At 40.3% G+C, this 13,906-nt stretch overlaps 1 protein-coding gene across 1 annotated transcript; it reads right to left on the bottom strand.

Moving 5' to 3' along the window:
- Nucleotides 1-1,469: 1,469 nt before the first annotated feature.
- Nucleotides 1,470-12,627, bottom strand: kiss1ra (KISS1 receptor a; the record flags this gene model as incomplete). Its single annotated transcript, XM_083990795.1, has 5 exons — nt 1,470-1,853; nt 2,733-2,971; nt 3,146-3,281; nt 9,595-9,719; nt 12,372-12,627. The coding sequence occupies 5 exons, from the start codon at nt 12,625-12,627 to the stop codon at nt 1,470-1,472; spliced, it is 1,140 nt and encodes a 379-aa protein (XP_083846921.1).
- Between the last annotated feature and the right edge of the window lie 1,279 nt (nt 12,628-13,906).

Below are 13,906 nucleotides of genomic sequence, written 5' to 3'. Positions count from 1 at the left end.
CTCACAGTTGGTTGAATATGATTAAAGACACCTCAGAGGTATTTGAACTTTGTAACCTTGATGCCACTAGTGGTGTCGTGTTATGTTCAGGTGTTTGAGTTAGAGCCGCCTGTGAAAAGACGATGTTCACCATAAGCAGTCGAGATAGACACAATTTTGAAAGGTATAATTTGACATTTTGGTAAATGTGTTTATTTGGTCTGTTTCTGAGTGTCTGAAAAGAAGATCGATGCCACTCCCAGATATCAAAGAAGCCTGTGTTAAAGACTTGATATTGAAAATATGCCCAACAGTACCTCTGCAGTGCACTAATTAATTCACATGCAACCAAGAAAGTAAAAGTTGCACCTTCTCAAACAAAAGCCACATTAAACAAACTAGATTCAGGTTAAAGCAGAAGTAAGCGGAATATTTGTGTTAAATTAAATAGTTATATCTTCCGACAGCAATCACTTATATGGAGTGTTTGGTCTGAAACACGGGTCTGTCAGTCACTCTGCTCTGCTGTAAGCCGAGGAGAAAACTTTCCTTGTATCCTACAACCTTTATCCAATGAGGAGAGAGAACTGCATAAAGGGGCGGTCCTCTCTGTGTGTGCAGCCAAGGGATGCGCGTGAATGTGGTGACGTAGGGACGAGGGCGGGGACTGCTAACTCCATCGGCTGACAGGAAGAAAGCCAAAACGACCGGATCGCTTACTTCTGCTTTAAACATTGTGCTTTAGAAATGCTCCTATGGATCAGAAGCTGTTCCCTAAACATCGCCTGGCTCTGTCCTCATATTCGTGGTAATGATCTTCTCATCTAACTCTCAGCAAGACAGCGAGTAAACACATTACCAAAATGTGAAACGGCTCCCTTTTCAAAACTACATTTAGAAACAAGCTGTTTCCCAAGATGACAGATGCTGAAAGGGTTTCCAACTGTATTAATGTCCGTCTCAACAGTGAGTGGAACAATTGAATTTAAAAGAACTTTTCAAAGGCATCTACTCCAGAGATGTAACTCTCCGCTCAGTATGTGCATTCAGTGTTCGTTTCCAAATGTGGACGGTTCGTGCCAAGACAGCAGACCTCGTCAGATCTGACAAGGCACCGGGACTCCTGTTTCTCTTGCATCATCAGATGACAACGACTGTGGTCTCGGCCAGGGTGGTTGGCAGCTCAGTGGATGACATGTTGTACTAACAACAGCTGGTTTTGGCAGTGGAAAAGGTAACACATGGTGCCAAACACAGTTACTGTCCATTTTTATTAGGAGTCTGTTTCCCCTCATCAGTTTGATAGTTAATTACATTAATTAACATAAATAAAATGTGTCAGCCAAACTTAGTCTCAGTTATAGTCCATTTCAAATCAGTTGCACTCTCAAAATCATAGCTGTCACTTTCCATTACTGTCACTGTCGTCTTCTGGCGATTGCTGTAGATACAACTGTTAATCTCACTCTTCCCATATTTTGCTGTCGGATTCAGTTAACAGCAACATTATTATTGTTGCCTTCTTCTGCTGCGACAAACTTGATCTCAGCGTTGGCAGTCCTTGAAGCCATGCTGCTGTCTCTGACCTTGTGCTTGAACAGGAAGGGGAAGGTTTTCCTGAAGGACTTCTGAAAGCTGGCTCCCATGAAACCGTAAACGATGGGGTTGACCGAGGAGTTGGCGTAGGACATGCAGTTGGCCCACGTCTTGATCTTGTATGTGGCATAATTCGCGCGGTAGTTTGGATAGAAAGACTGGAAGAGGGCAAAGATTTGGATGGGACCCCAGCAGATGGCGAAGAGTAGGACGATCACCACCACCATCTTGGAGACTTTGCTTCTGATACTAATAGTTCTCTCGGACAGAAGGTTGACCTACGGAGCAGACGAGTGGAGAGGAACTTATTTTCACAACACATAATGATAAAATAACTGATTCTTCTTACCACTTGGAGGCAGCATAAACAAGCTGTGAACACTTAAGTTGATAGGAAAAAGCAGACAGTTTCTCATTTACGTGTCCATCAGATACAAAACAACACAGCAATTATCATTCATTTGGAGTCATGTTTTTTTTGTTTCCAACAGCTCATGAGGGAAATTTCTGGCTCCTTATTTGATAAATGCTTCACTATGTTCACCAGATGCCTGCTAACCTTTTTGGTTTGGTGCTGTGCTTGAGGCATGCAGTGGGGTTTCACACTTTTATACAGAATACTCTGTCGTTGATATTGCCTAATAATGAAAATGCAAGTATCAAAAGCCATTGAAAGGGACCTGCATCCAAAACTTTTATTATCAAAAATAATAAGTGCTGAAAAGTGAGTGTTTATTGGACAGAAGCTTTTTTTTGGGGGGGGGGGGGCGGTGCAAAGAGATGAAAGATGCTGAGAAGCGCTTCAGAACAATCTGAGAACCACAGAGTCGGCTTGTAATTTTCGGTGTTTTTGTCACTATGAGCAAAAACCTTTTCATTACATATAGCCATTTGATCCATTTTCTATTTTTTTCAAAATATTGATAAGAGCGAGTGCATAAAAACACACATTCAAACACATCCAACATTAAAAGCAAGCTAATACATGAAACAAATGGGGCCTACAGTATAGCAGTGTACAAAGACAAGACGACCTTGTTGGCTGTTAATTAGCGCACAGTTACTGTGCTTAGCCACTTAGTTGCAGTTGTATTGAAGTTGTTAAAGTTAACACCAGTTACATAAAAACACAGGACTAAATAAAACAAAGCATGTACCTGGTAGTTGTTGTCTACAGGTTCCACAGTGGGTTGACCCACTCTCTTCACCATCAGAGTGTAGCAGAAAGAGATCGTGAGGACAGGCAGCAGGTAGGCAGCAATAAACTGGTAGAGGATAAAAGCCCTCTCATGTGTTTTAGAGGGAAATCTCTCCATGCAGTATTGCCTTGGACCGTACCAGTAACCATCCTCGATACGCTGGTACATCAGAATTGGGGTGGACAGGATGAAGGACCCTGAGGCGAAAAAAAGATTGTGTGAAAAATTCTGTTATTCGAAATGAAGTATTTATTTTACAATTGATTAGGCCAAATTATTCCTTTTCGCTAAGTCCTAATTATATCACTTAAAATTCTGTCAGAAGAAGTGATGAGAGTATAATTGTGTTAAATAAAAACAGCCGGACAGACCGATCCAGATGCAGATGCTGACGATCATGGCCACTCTCGGGGTACGGTGGCGGAGAGATTTCAGAGGGTAGACTGTGACGTAACAGCGGTCTCCACTCATGGCAGTCAGAGTGATGCAGGTGGCTTGGACTGTCACCTGAGAAAGACAAGGAAACATGTGCACAATGTTCAGCTTTTTAACTTTGACTCTGTAAAGGGAGACAGCACAATGCAGGTTTAGATTATTGTGTTAGTGTCAGATCTGATATTTTCTCAGGGTCACTGGATGATTTGAAGAGTTTGTTACAAACTGAGGAAGAAGAAATGCCCAGTAATAGGAAAAACATACAAAACAGCAGCTGCCTGATGTTTATATTGTATGTGTCATCCCCGATATTGTAAAACCAGATATTTCCATTTTCTATGGCAGTGATACTTAATTTGAAAGTATAGCTACTTTGAAATTTGACTGTGAATACATCTTCATGTATTCTTTATCTGTGTTGCATTAGCTTTGATATGTCTGTTGATATGAGGCAAGTATGGACACAGTAATTCTTGCTGTGACTCGACCTAGTGTCTTGTGCTTCTAGTTTTGACTTGTTCACCCCTCATTATGATGCAAAGGAGAAGTTCAAGCAACTTTTTTGTCCTCAAGAAAGCAGCTTCATCCCAGACTTGTTTTTGCTAATGAGTTCTCGTGTTATTAATCTGAAGAGGGTTTTTTTTTTTTCCAGGGAGGAAACATACAGAGGACCAGGAAGATGAGAGGCTGCATTTGTGATGATTATTTTTAATTAGCACATGAACAAATTATTTAATTTAGTTTTTAATGGGGTTCAATGATGCTTGGTTCAAATCAACTCTGGCACATCAGAAGACAGCTAATTCAAGGCCAAATGTAGATTTCACGTCACAGCAGGAATGTTTTGACATTATTGTCAGTTTGACTCTGTCAGATCTTGAAAGCAAAGACAAAATTCAAAATTTTAGAGACACATGCATGTAGTATACTGCCTTCATAGAAGCTTCACTCTTTATTTCATCCTCTCCAGTTAATTATATTGTGCTCACTTCAAAAACATGGGCCGCTGAAGGCTATTCTGTTTCACACTGTACGTACCTAAACTAATCCATATTTCTTTGAAATATGTGCAGCAGGGTGAGAAATAAGGGGTCAGAAGTTCTCACTGTGCTCTTTTCCAAATGGGATCTAATTTTGTCCCTCTTTTGTCTCCGTATATACCTTGTTCTCTCTCTCTCTCTCTCTCTCGCTCTCTTACGTGCGGCTATGAATCCAGCAACCATGGCCTCCAGAGGTTTAGAGCAACGCATCAAGGTTTCAAAGGATATGATGAGAGAGAAAGAAAAGGGTCGTGTTGAGTTCAGTGTTGTGGCCACTGAGGAAAATGGTAGCGCAGCCAGTCTGTCAATTTTTAATATAGCTGGTACATTAAGACCACACTGCCTTTATGTCTTCTTTGGTCATAATTTCTATGTACGTGAATATGACTGGACATCAGAAAGAGGCTATATTTAGATCATAAGCTGAACAGTGGAGTCAATGGGAAATTATCTTAATTTCATATTTCATTATCTCAGTGACACAGGGAAAGACTGACTTGTGTTTTATAAAAACGTGATGTCATATTGCATATTCATAAAAAAAAATAGGGCATAAATAATTGTATCTTTGGAGGAGTGAGCATGAAAGTACAAAATTATGACTTCATTTCTTCATGTTTTATTCGGTTTCAAGTACCGTAGTACAGTTTTCCCTCTGCTTGCCTTAAAGAAACATTTAAATAATGCGCTTGGAGTGACATAAATAATACATACATTAAGACATTCATCTGTTCAATAGGTATGAACAAGTTTTCATACACAATGTTTCATGATCAATAGATAGCAGTGAATGTTACAGAAGATCAAAGTCTTGGTTAAGGCTAGTGAAGTCACAATAGCTATACACTTCTAGGTATGTAAGATAAGAAGGTCTATATCCAACTTTTAATGCAAATTTTAGTTCATAAATTATTAGATGAAAAATAAATGTTATTAACTAGACAAAGAACCATTATGATAATTTTTCAAACAGTTATGCAAAAAATATTTGCTAGTTTTAGCTTCACAGATCAGTTGATAAGTTGATATATATATATACTAAATATGCAATTGAAAATAAATGGAAAAATTATCTGATGAAAGTGTCATTTTCTTTTTCTACCATTTGACATTTCATGACAGACCGAACAATAAATTGAGGAAATTAACGATAAAACAGTAGTGGCAGCCCTAATGCAGTGAAACAGCAAGTCTGGCTCTGTCCGAAGGTAACGAAAACAAATCACCAACTCATGTTCACTGATTTATTATATCACCAACTGATATGTTATGACAGTTTGTGATTGTGGAGAGCGTTTACTGTGCTGCCACCGTCTCTATGTTTGATTTTGTGATAATGGGAACTCCTCCAGAGACAAAATCAAAGCAGAGATGGGCGCCCTGCTTTCAAAGGGACATACAGTACAGTATGAGCTGTCGTCTCAGTGCAGCTTTTCAATGAGTAATAAACATGAAAAACAACATGCTGGTATTTTTCTCTCCTGCTTTGGAGATGGTACACGTGTTAAAAGCTGACAGGAACTGCAGAGTCTGGTCATAATTCTTTCTCTGGTCCCTTTTCATTTCATGTGCAAATGTGATTCTTTGTGAAAATAAAAATTGGGATTATAACTCTACGATCATGCAATCTCGACAGGACGGCTTATCAGCGATGTTGCTGGAAACAAGATTAGTGAGAGCGGCCTAAGGCTTTGATTGGTGATAGAATAATTGATTAGCGTGGCTGGCTGGTAGTCTGTCCTATTAAAGGGACAAAACATTGTCCTAATTGTGCACAAATAAGTATTTCCGGTCTCCATCCAGCCACCAGATGTTCTCACACCTCCTGGGCTCCACACACCTTCTTCACCAGATGTTTCCCCCTTCCCCAATCAGCTCCTTGTTATGTTCACCATCCATCCTCCTCCAGTCAAAAGCCAGATTGTTGTGTATCAGTCATGGGTGCTGTGGGCTTTTGTGTTTGCCATCTTGAGACCTGTTCGGTGAGTGATTTTGATCTCTTCCATCGAGATGACTAAAACCGTTCCTGTTCCTGCATGTGGCTTCTCCTTCCTGTTGTGTTTTATAAACCAGGACATCATTTTTCATGAGGCACGCACGCGCACACACACACACACACACACACACACACACACACACACACACACACACACCTCCTTAGATGCCGAGATCAGCTGTAATCACATAAATGTGATAATGCTGCTCTGTCTGAACCTGCTGTATGCTGATGCTATTACAGGTCTGATGGTTACAGTATGCTCCTTGCATTACTTATCAATATTTCTCTTTTATGGCAGTTTTTACTTAATTGTGTACAGTGCAGCTGCTGAACAGCAGTTTCCCAGCAGGGAACCGGGGGATCAGAGTTTCAAACAGCATTTTCTGAGTATAATTTAACTAATGATGGATGTCTGATGATTGATGCAAACATGACTCACTTCACCCGCTGTTCACCTCTTGTTGTTTTTGTTGAACTGTGTAAATCTGGAGAGCACTCTCAGTTCAACAGTCCATATATATTAAAAGGAATATTGACTAATAACCTCAGGCTGACATAGATGGAGCGGCCAGTTCCTGCAGTCTCATTATTCTCATTAAAAACCCTCAAACATCTCCTTGCTCTCAGGTACATGTGATAATAAATGGTAGAAGATTTCTTTTTTCAGTGACTGATGATGATGATGGACAAAACACGTACATTACTGCTTTTTCCATTTTCGTAAGAAAAGCTTCAAACTCAGTCTTCATTTCAGAATGGACAACCAACTCATCTCCATGTTCAGATGGAGAAGAATAAACTAAATCACACCAAATGCTTTTAGCCTCTCTGCCTGCCTGTGTTCCCGGCCTGTGTCACAGACTGACATCATAGTCTTTTATGCTAAAATCATCCTGTTATGCTCAAATTACCCGTCTGGACTGCACTCCCACTCTTAGTTTCGTAACGAATGAGGAACGTTTTTAACCCAATCTCCATTCGAAATATTAAGAATTAATTAAACATACTGCACATTTTAATCAAGCTCAGTTTCCCAAGTGAAAGGCATGTCTTATTTAGCAGTGGTTAATATTTTTTGCATTACTTGAGAAGTTGTTTATTAACTCTCCTCTGCTTTTAGTGACAGTGTGGCCTTTCCATGCTATTTGGCTCTGGGTGCTCAATGAACATATTTATGGAGCAGCTAGCTGTTATTAGCACTTTGCAAAGCACAATTACAGTGTAACAGAAAGCATGGCAATTTAAAATCTGAGTATAACACCTACATACAGTTTTACTCTGCATTTAAGGAGGTTTAAGTTGACATTCAGGGTGTGACCTGAGGAAGTGTAGTCATGCAATAGCTTAAATTACCGAGTGCAGAAGCAAAGGATGTCACTACCAATGTGCTAATAGCAGAAAAACATCGGTTTATAAGCTGCTTATGTGTAAACCTTTTAGCAGTTTCAGCAGCTGACTTCTTACTTCTGGCTAAAATGGCAGGATGTTGTTAAAGCTGGGATCCATCTTTTTTTGGATTCACAATGGATGGACTGACTGTGTGTAACGATGAAGTCCCAGAGAGTCACGCCCCTTCAGCACTCGCCTGTGTCCAGCTGCAGTCTCTGATAATAAATCCACTGTACACTTCCTGCTCAGTACTAAGAAAAACAAACGGACAAAATTACAGACTAGTTGGGGAACACAGTGGAGCATTTGGCCACTATTTTATTTTTAGGCTCCCTGTGTGGCTGTTTATAGGGCTCAAAATCCTCAAGCGAAAATCTAGTGAACTGAAACACAATAAAACATAAGCTGATACAGTACACTTAATATAAGGGACGAATTAACCAATATTTTATATTAATGTAGGATCAGATGGATTCATGTATGTAAGAGCCCACAGAGAATTACAACCAGGTTTTCTCTAAATTCTCATTGTTTTGGTCTTCTGCAACTGCACTGTTTGTGATCACCCTTATCACTACTATTAGTTCGGTTTTAAAGCAGAGCAGCAGGTGGTGATTACTGGGAAAAGACTTGATAGATGAAGACTGAGGAGCAGAAAGAAAAAATGACAGACTAGACATGGTGGAGATTTTAGCCATAGTTGCAGGCATTTGCCTCAGGAGTTGGTAGACTCAAGCAGATTCAAAAGAAGGTGCAGTCACCAATAGACGAGGTAAAACTGGAGAGGCATATAGTCTGAGTGGCACACAGCCTTGTGGTGTCTGCTTTTCTCCAGTGTAAATCAATTCTGTCACTACCTGCAAATCAGAGCCACTTAAAAACCATGATACAAAACAGAGTGGCTGTGAGAAAGGAAATAAGAAAGCAGCAGTTAAATTATGTTAGCTTATCCTTTTATTTACATGTTTTGATTGAATTTTTCTTTCTTTCCCTTACAAACAAACAATCCAAGCTATATAGCTGACCAAGAAGAAGCCTTCAGGAAAAACTGCTTCACGGCTTCGAACGTCACAAGGTAAGAAACCTGTTTCAAGTGTGAGAAAAGCTCTGCAGATGGATCAAGACATCATTGAGCCCTCGAAACCCCTGCAATCATCAGGGACACAGGAAACAGAGCTCTTTGAAATGTTTCCAACATGTTACGTAATCTGTAAACAGGGTTTGAAAATGCACCATGTGCTGCGTTCCTTTGAAGGGTCGCAGTGCAAATAAAAAATGTTGTGATTCACTCATACATTGATATCTAATGTTCCTTTTTAGCTTGGTGCTGGTTAAGTCTTGATGCAGATGGTGGTACATTCAGTTGGCAGTATATTATCAGATTTAAACTAATTCAGTCTAATTCAACAGGCTTGTAATGAACCCCCATTCATTCCAGCTTTTGTTGTAATTGTGTAAAGCAGATGTTGAGTGAACTGTGGTGTATGTTTACATTGACTGTATTAGTCTAATGTGTAGCTGCACCATGTCTTTTCTTTTCTTTTCTTTCATTTTAGTTGCTGCATGGACATCCTCTTTGTACTTTGAGTTGTATTTTTAGTAAACCAGCTGTCAGCTGTGTGTCTTAAATCTTTTCACTGGCTCAGCAGGTATTTTCTAGCGAGAAGTAAATTACTTTTATTTGAAACTCTCTATGACATAAAGCGGAGGTATGATATCGGGAACACATCTGGCTGCTCGTGTGATTAGATGTTTGATTGCATCAAAGCCCTTAATTGCATCGCTCTGCAGAAAATGTATTACATTTTAGAGCGAACATGAAATGTTTTGCTCCTCTGTATCTTTTTAGAAGGCAAAAGTGAAATCACACCTCTGTGGATGAGGAAGCAGCTGAAGAAGAACTCAATTTTGATTGATGAGATAGAAACAAAGCAGGAGTCAATGTTTTTTTTTTTACCTGTTGTAGAAAGGCGACAAATTTGCACATGAAATTGCCAAAGATCCATCCAGGGAGAGGGTAGAGGGTGGCAGTGAAGGGGACGCAGCACACCAAGAAGATGATGTCAGTGGCAGCCAGGTTTGCTGCACAGGGAGAAAAACAGTAGTGTAAGTGAGCATGCACAGGGTTTTATTGTTGCATGACAAAGGAGTGGGCTAAATGTCACATTGATTATTTAATGATTTCACAAGAAAAAAGACAGAGAGAAAAATCCACTTTCCCACCATTCACCTCATAATAACCAGTGAATCCACTATTATCCTTAATTAAGTTATTGATCAAGGAATTATGCCCCAAATTTCCTCCACCTTATCAAAATTGAGCATTCACATGGTTCTCTTAGTCTTCTATGATATCAATGTGAGCTATTACAGTTAGTTGAACAAAAAAACTACAAAATATATTGAAGCACTAGGAAACTGGGTTGGTCATTTTATATGTCATTTTACACACCAGCCAATTAATCAATGTAATAATTAGCAACTTAATTAATAATGAAAATAGGCTGCAGCCCTGCATCATACTAACTGATTGTGAGTGTGTCTGAATGTACAGTACTGATTGGTACACAAGTCCAACAATAACCCCACATTACAATCCTGTATAATAACACAGTTTATCTTAATCAACTCAGACTCACATTGTAGATTGTAACTGAATAACATGTACTAAACTCTAAATGAATATTTAAATGTCTCCTTCTGGTGATAGTGAAGGCACCATCATGCACTTTTCATCCAATGTGTCACCAGGAGCTGATAGAACAACAAGCAGCAGCATCTCCGCTCTAATAAAATCCAGTGTAGATATTATATATAGTATATACCCTGAAGGTTGAAATGTTCAGAAAGACCCACTCAAGGATTTCATCCATTTTTATTTAGTGTCTCAGTCTAAAATTAGAGGTCAGAGAGTTAGGAAGGTGAATGTGGTGTTTGCTTTATGAGATGCTGTAGGCAGCTGCCGAATGACTGACAGCCGTACACCAACACACTCACTGTGTAAACACATATGAAATGCTTTGATTTGAACTCACAGATACTGTATCTTTATGCGAATGCACACAAATATTCATGTTGAGATAGATCCTGCAAGCAGAGGCTGCCAATGATAACCTTGGGGGAATCTGTTCTGGCTTTCCCTTTTCTCCCTCTGTACAATCTATCATTCTGACAGATATGCCGAATGCTATCTGCTGTTTGCTTTACTTGTTGATCCAATCGCATTATAGTAGCCGGACCATTACACTGAAAGGGTGACCAGATGGTGCAGGAGCTAATCTAATGTTGCTGAATATTAAATTCTGGAGCCTTGAGATTCTATCGAAGGAAGATCAAATTCTTGTCACATCCACGGTGTCCAACACACAACACACATGCAGGAAATGAAAAAAAAAGCCAAATTTTCATATTCACATACCAGCTCATTTACATACATGTGCATTATGTATTGGCCATGCATTTCCTTTTCTGTGTTTTTGTTGTTTTAATTCTTGTTCTCTGTGCCCTCAACCTCTGTCAATCGGTCATCTCTGCAATTCTCCCCAAGTGACAGTTGGCGTCACAGCTCTATCAGACTTCAGCAACAAAAATCAATCACCCAGGTTTCAGGTCTGTGTGCGCTGAATGCCAGATGAGATATAAGACAAGTGGATGATTGATGCACTCCTTTGATTTCTCTTGTTTTACTGATACACAGAAGATTACTAAAGTCATCCTGGTGAATATGGTAGAGGAAAGAAACATGTAAATATTTACTTTATCTTCCACACAGATGGAAATGAAAAGAGAGTGCAGATGAAATCAGATCTGTGAAGCGGTGAAAAGACTGTAATGTTTCTTTAATTACAATGAGACACAAACATAGATGCTTATTTCCATCACATTTTCTACACAGTCTTTTAGCATTTCAGCCTGGAAGTCTTTACATCAGACCATTGTGTTGCTCCTACTTTCTTTCCAAGTGGAGAATAAGCAACATTGTTTATCTCCTTGAACCAGCTCCTAATGTTCATGTAACACACATGGGATGGAAACACACATTTATTTTTCATTTTTTGCTGACTGCTAAAACCTGACTTTTATCTCCCATCATGCCATGTTGAGTCATTTTCTTCTGAAAGTAACGGGGAATCTGAAAACAACACTTACTACACCATCCGCATTTAAAAAAATCTTTTTTATTTTATTGTTGCTAACTTTAATTTTATGAATCCTCTCAGTATGAAATACAGTATAACCAAACCTTTGCAAATAAGCACAGACAAGTGACAAATGTAGAAATTGCACTAATAATTCAAAATCTAATGGACCAAAGTCTCCAGAACACCCCCATGCAGACTATCATCACATCTGCTTTAACTATTTTAGTTTTCTTTTTCCTTCAAGGTGAACTATCTCATTCTCAAAAACAATTACCACCCCACTTGCGATTCAGGACACACCTCGACACCTGCCTCCTCCTCTAACCTGTAATCAACATGGACATTCTTGAACATAGCTCCGTGCTAAATGGGCAAATGAAGAGTGAGTGAGTGAAATTGCAATGAGCTTCCTCACGAACGCTGGAGGGTCTTTTGAACCCACTATCAGGATGCAATGAGGTGGTGCAGGACAGATGAAAGAGACATACAGGACGTCCTGTGTGTGAACCTGTTTTTGCATCTTTTCCTGTGACAGAACAGCCAGAGATTGAAAGATGCAAGCTTGCATACATATGTTTTTGATCTTACTCACCTATGTAGAAATTAGTTGCAGTCCTCATCTGCCTGTGTTTGGAAATGACATAAATAACCAGAGAGTTGCCCACGAGTCCGACCAGCATGATGAGGGAGAAGAAGAGGGGGACCAGCCAGGCATCTGTGAGGAAGGGGTGCTGCTCTCCTTCCTCCCCTTCGTCGTCGTCCCTACGTCTTCCCAGAGAGAGGTTCACCTGGGAGCCGTTGATCCAGAGCTGCTCTGTTGAGTTCCACAGCTCTTCGGAGGAGAACATTTCGACGGGACTGGAGGGATAATTGTGACAGCGGGCGAGGGGATAAGAGCTGAGGAGAGTGGGATGTGAAAGAGAGATGGAGGAAGGGATGGCAATTAGGAGAGAGAGTGTGCAGTGTGAGTTCTGTCTGACCTTAGGGTAAAGAAAGGGGAGTAAGGTGGATAGTGTGAAATGAAAAAAAAAAAAACATGAGAGCAAAGCAGAGGAAAGTGAAATAGTGAGGAAGTGAGATAAGAAATGAGTGTCTGAAGATAAAGTGAATTTGGGAGGGAAGTAGGGGCAAAGTGACAGTAGGAGAGTGAATGAGAAGATGGAGCGACTAAAGATTCAGAGGGAAAAGGGAAAGTCGCGGAGCCGTGTACATTTCATGGCAGAAACACAAAGCAGAAACATAAAGAGCACGTTGGTGTGCTCATGTGAGGAGGACCCAGAAGAGGAGAAAACGAGTCTGTTCTTCAGATCAGCTTGGATGAAAACAGCCAACTCTGCTGCCACCTGCGAGCTCAGCAAGCCTCCGGGCATCTCACGGGATCTGTTCATGAGGAGCAGAGTTCATGCTCCGAGGCAGACGGACGTTTTCCTTCTGTGTGTTCAAATTCACCAGCGTAAACAATCCACTTTACTTCAACAGCTTCTCTGTCCTTGAGTTTGCTTTCACTGCTTGTTCCAGCGCCCGTAGATAAATTCCAACATTTTTTCATTTTTTTTTCACACTCTTTAAATCTTCCAATCAATGATTTTTGCTCTGGTGAAAAGAAGACTTGAAGAGGAACGTTTGTTTAGGAGTCGATGTTTTGCCTTAACCTTGACAAAAGTATGCCTGCTTTGTGTTATCCATTGTTCACCGGCCAGGCAAGACTGAGTCGACTGTTGTTTCAGGGGATTCAGCCTCGACTCTGCTCGAGCAGAGAGCAGAGTGAAGGAGATGCTCACAGCTTTATAGTTAGAGCAAGCGCAGGGACACACAAACGCTGTGGGAGGAGGAGGAGGTGCGCGCACACACACACACATACACTCACAGTCACAGTGAGTCTGGATTCATGTAGGATTCAGGGATAAAAGTCAGGGTCTCCTAGCAACGTTATCCCTCAATTCATCTTTTTGTAACCATTTACCAAAAAAAAACTGTCGATTTCCTTTCCTCACTCTGTATCCCAGGGAGTTACAGTAATGTAACCCCTGAAGCTGATGCAGATAACACCGACAGTGTCATTGTCAGGTTAAATATCAGGTTGTCAGGTTAAATCAATGTAGTGAAATAAAGGTTCTTTTCCAAAAC

Source organism: Trachurus trachurus (genome assembly GCF_905171665.1).
Source record: "Trachurus trachurus genome assembly, chromosome: 17".
Taxonomy (NCBI): domain Eukaryota; kingdom Metazoa; phylum Chordata; class Actinopteri; order Carangiformes; family Carangidae; genus Trachurus; species Trachurus trachurus.
Note: the sequence above shows the minus strand (reverse complement) of the source record. Positions and strands in the feature narration are given on the sequence as shown.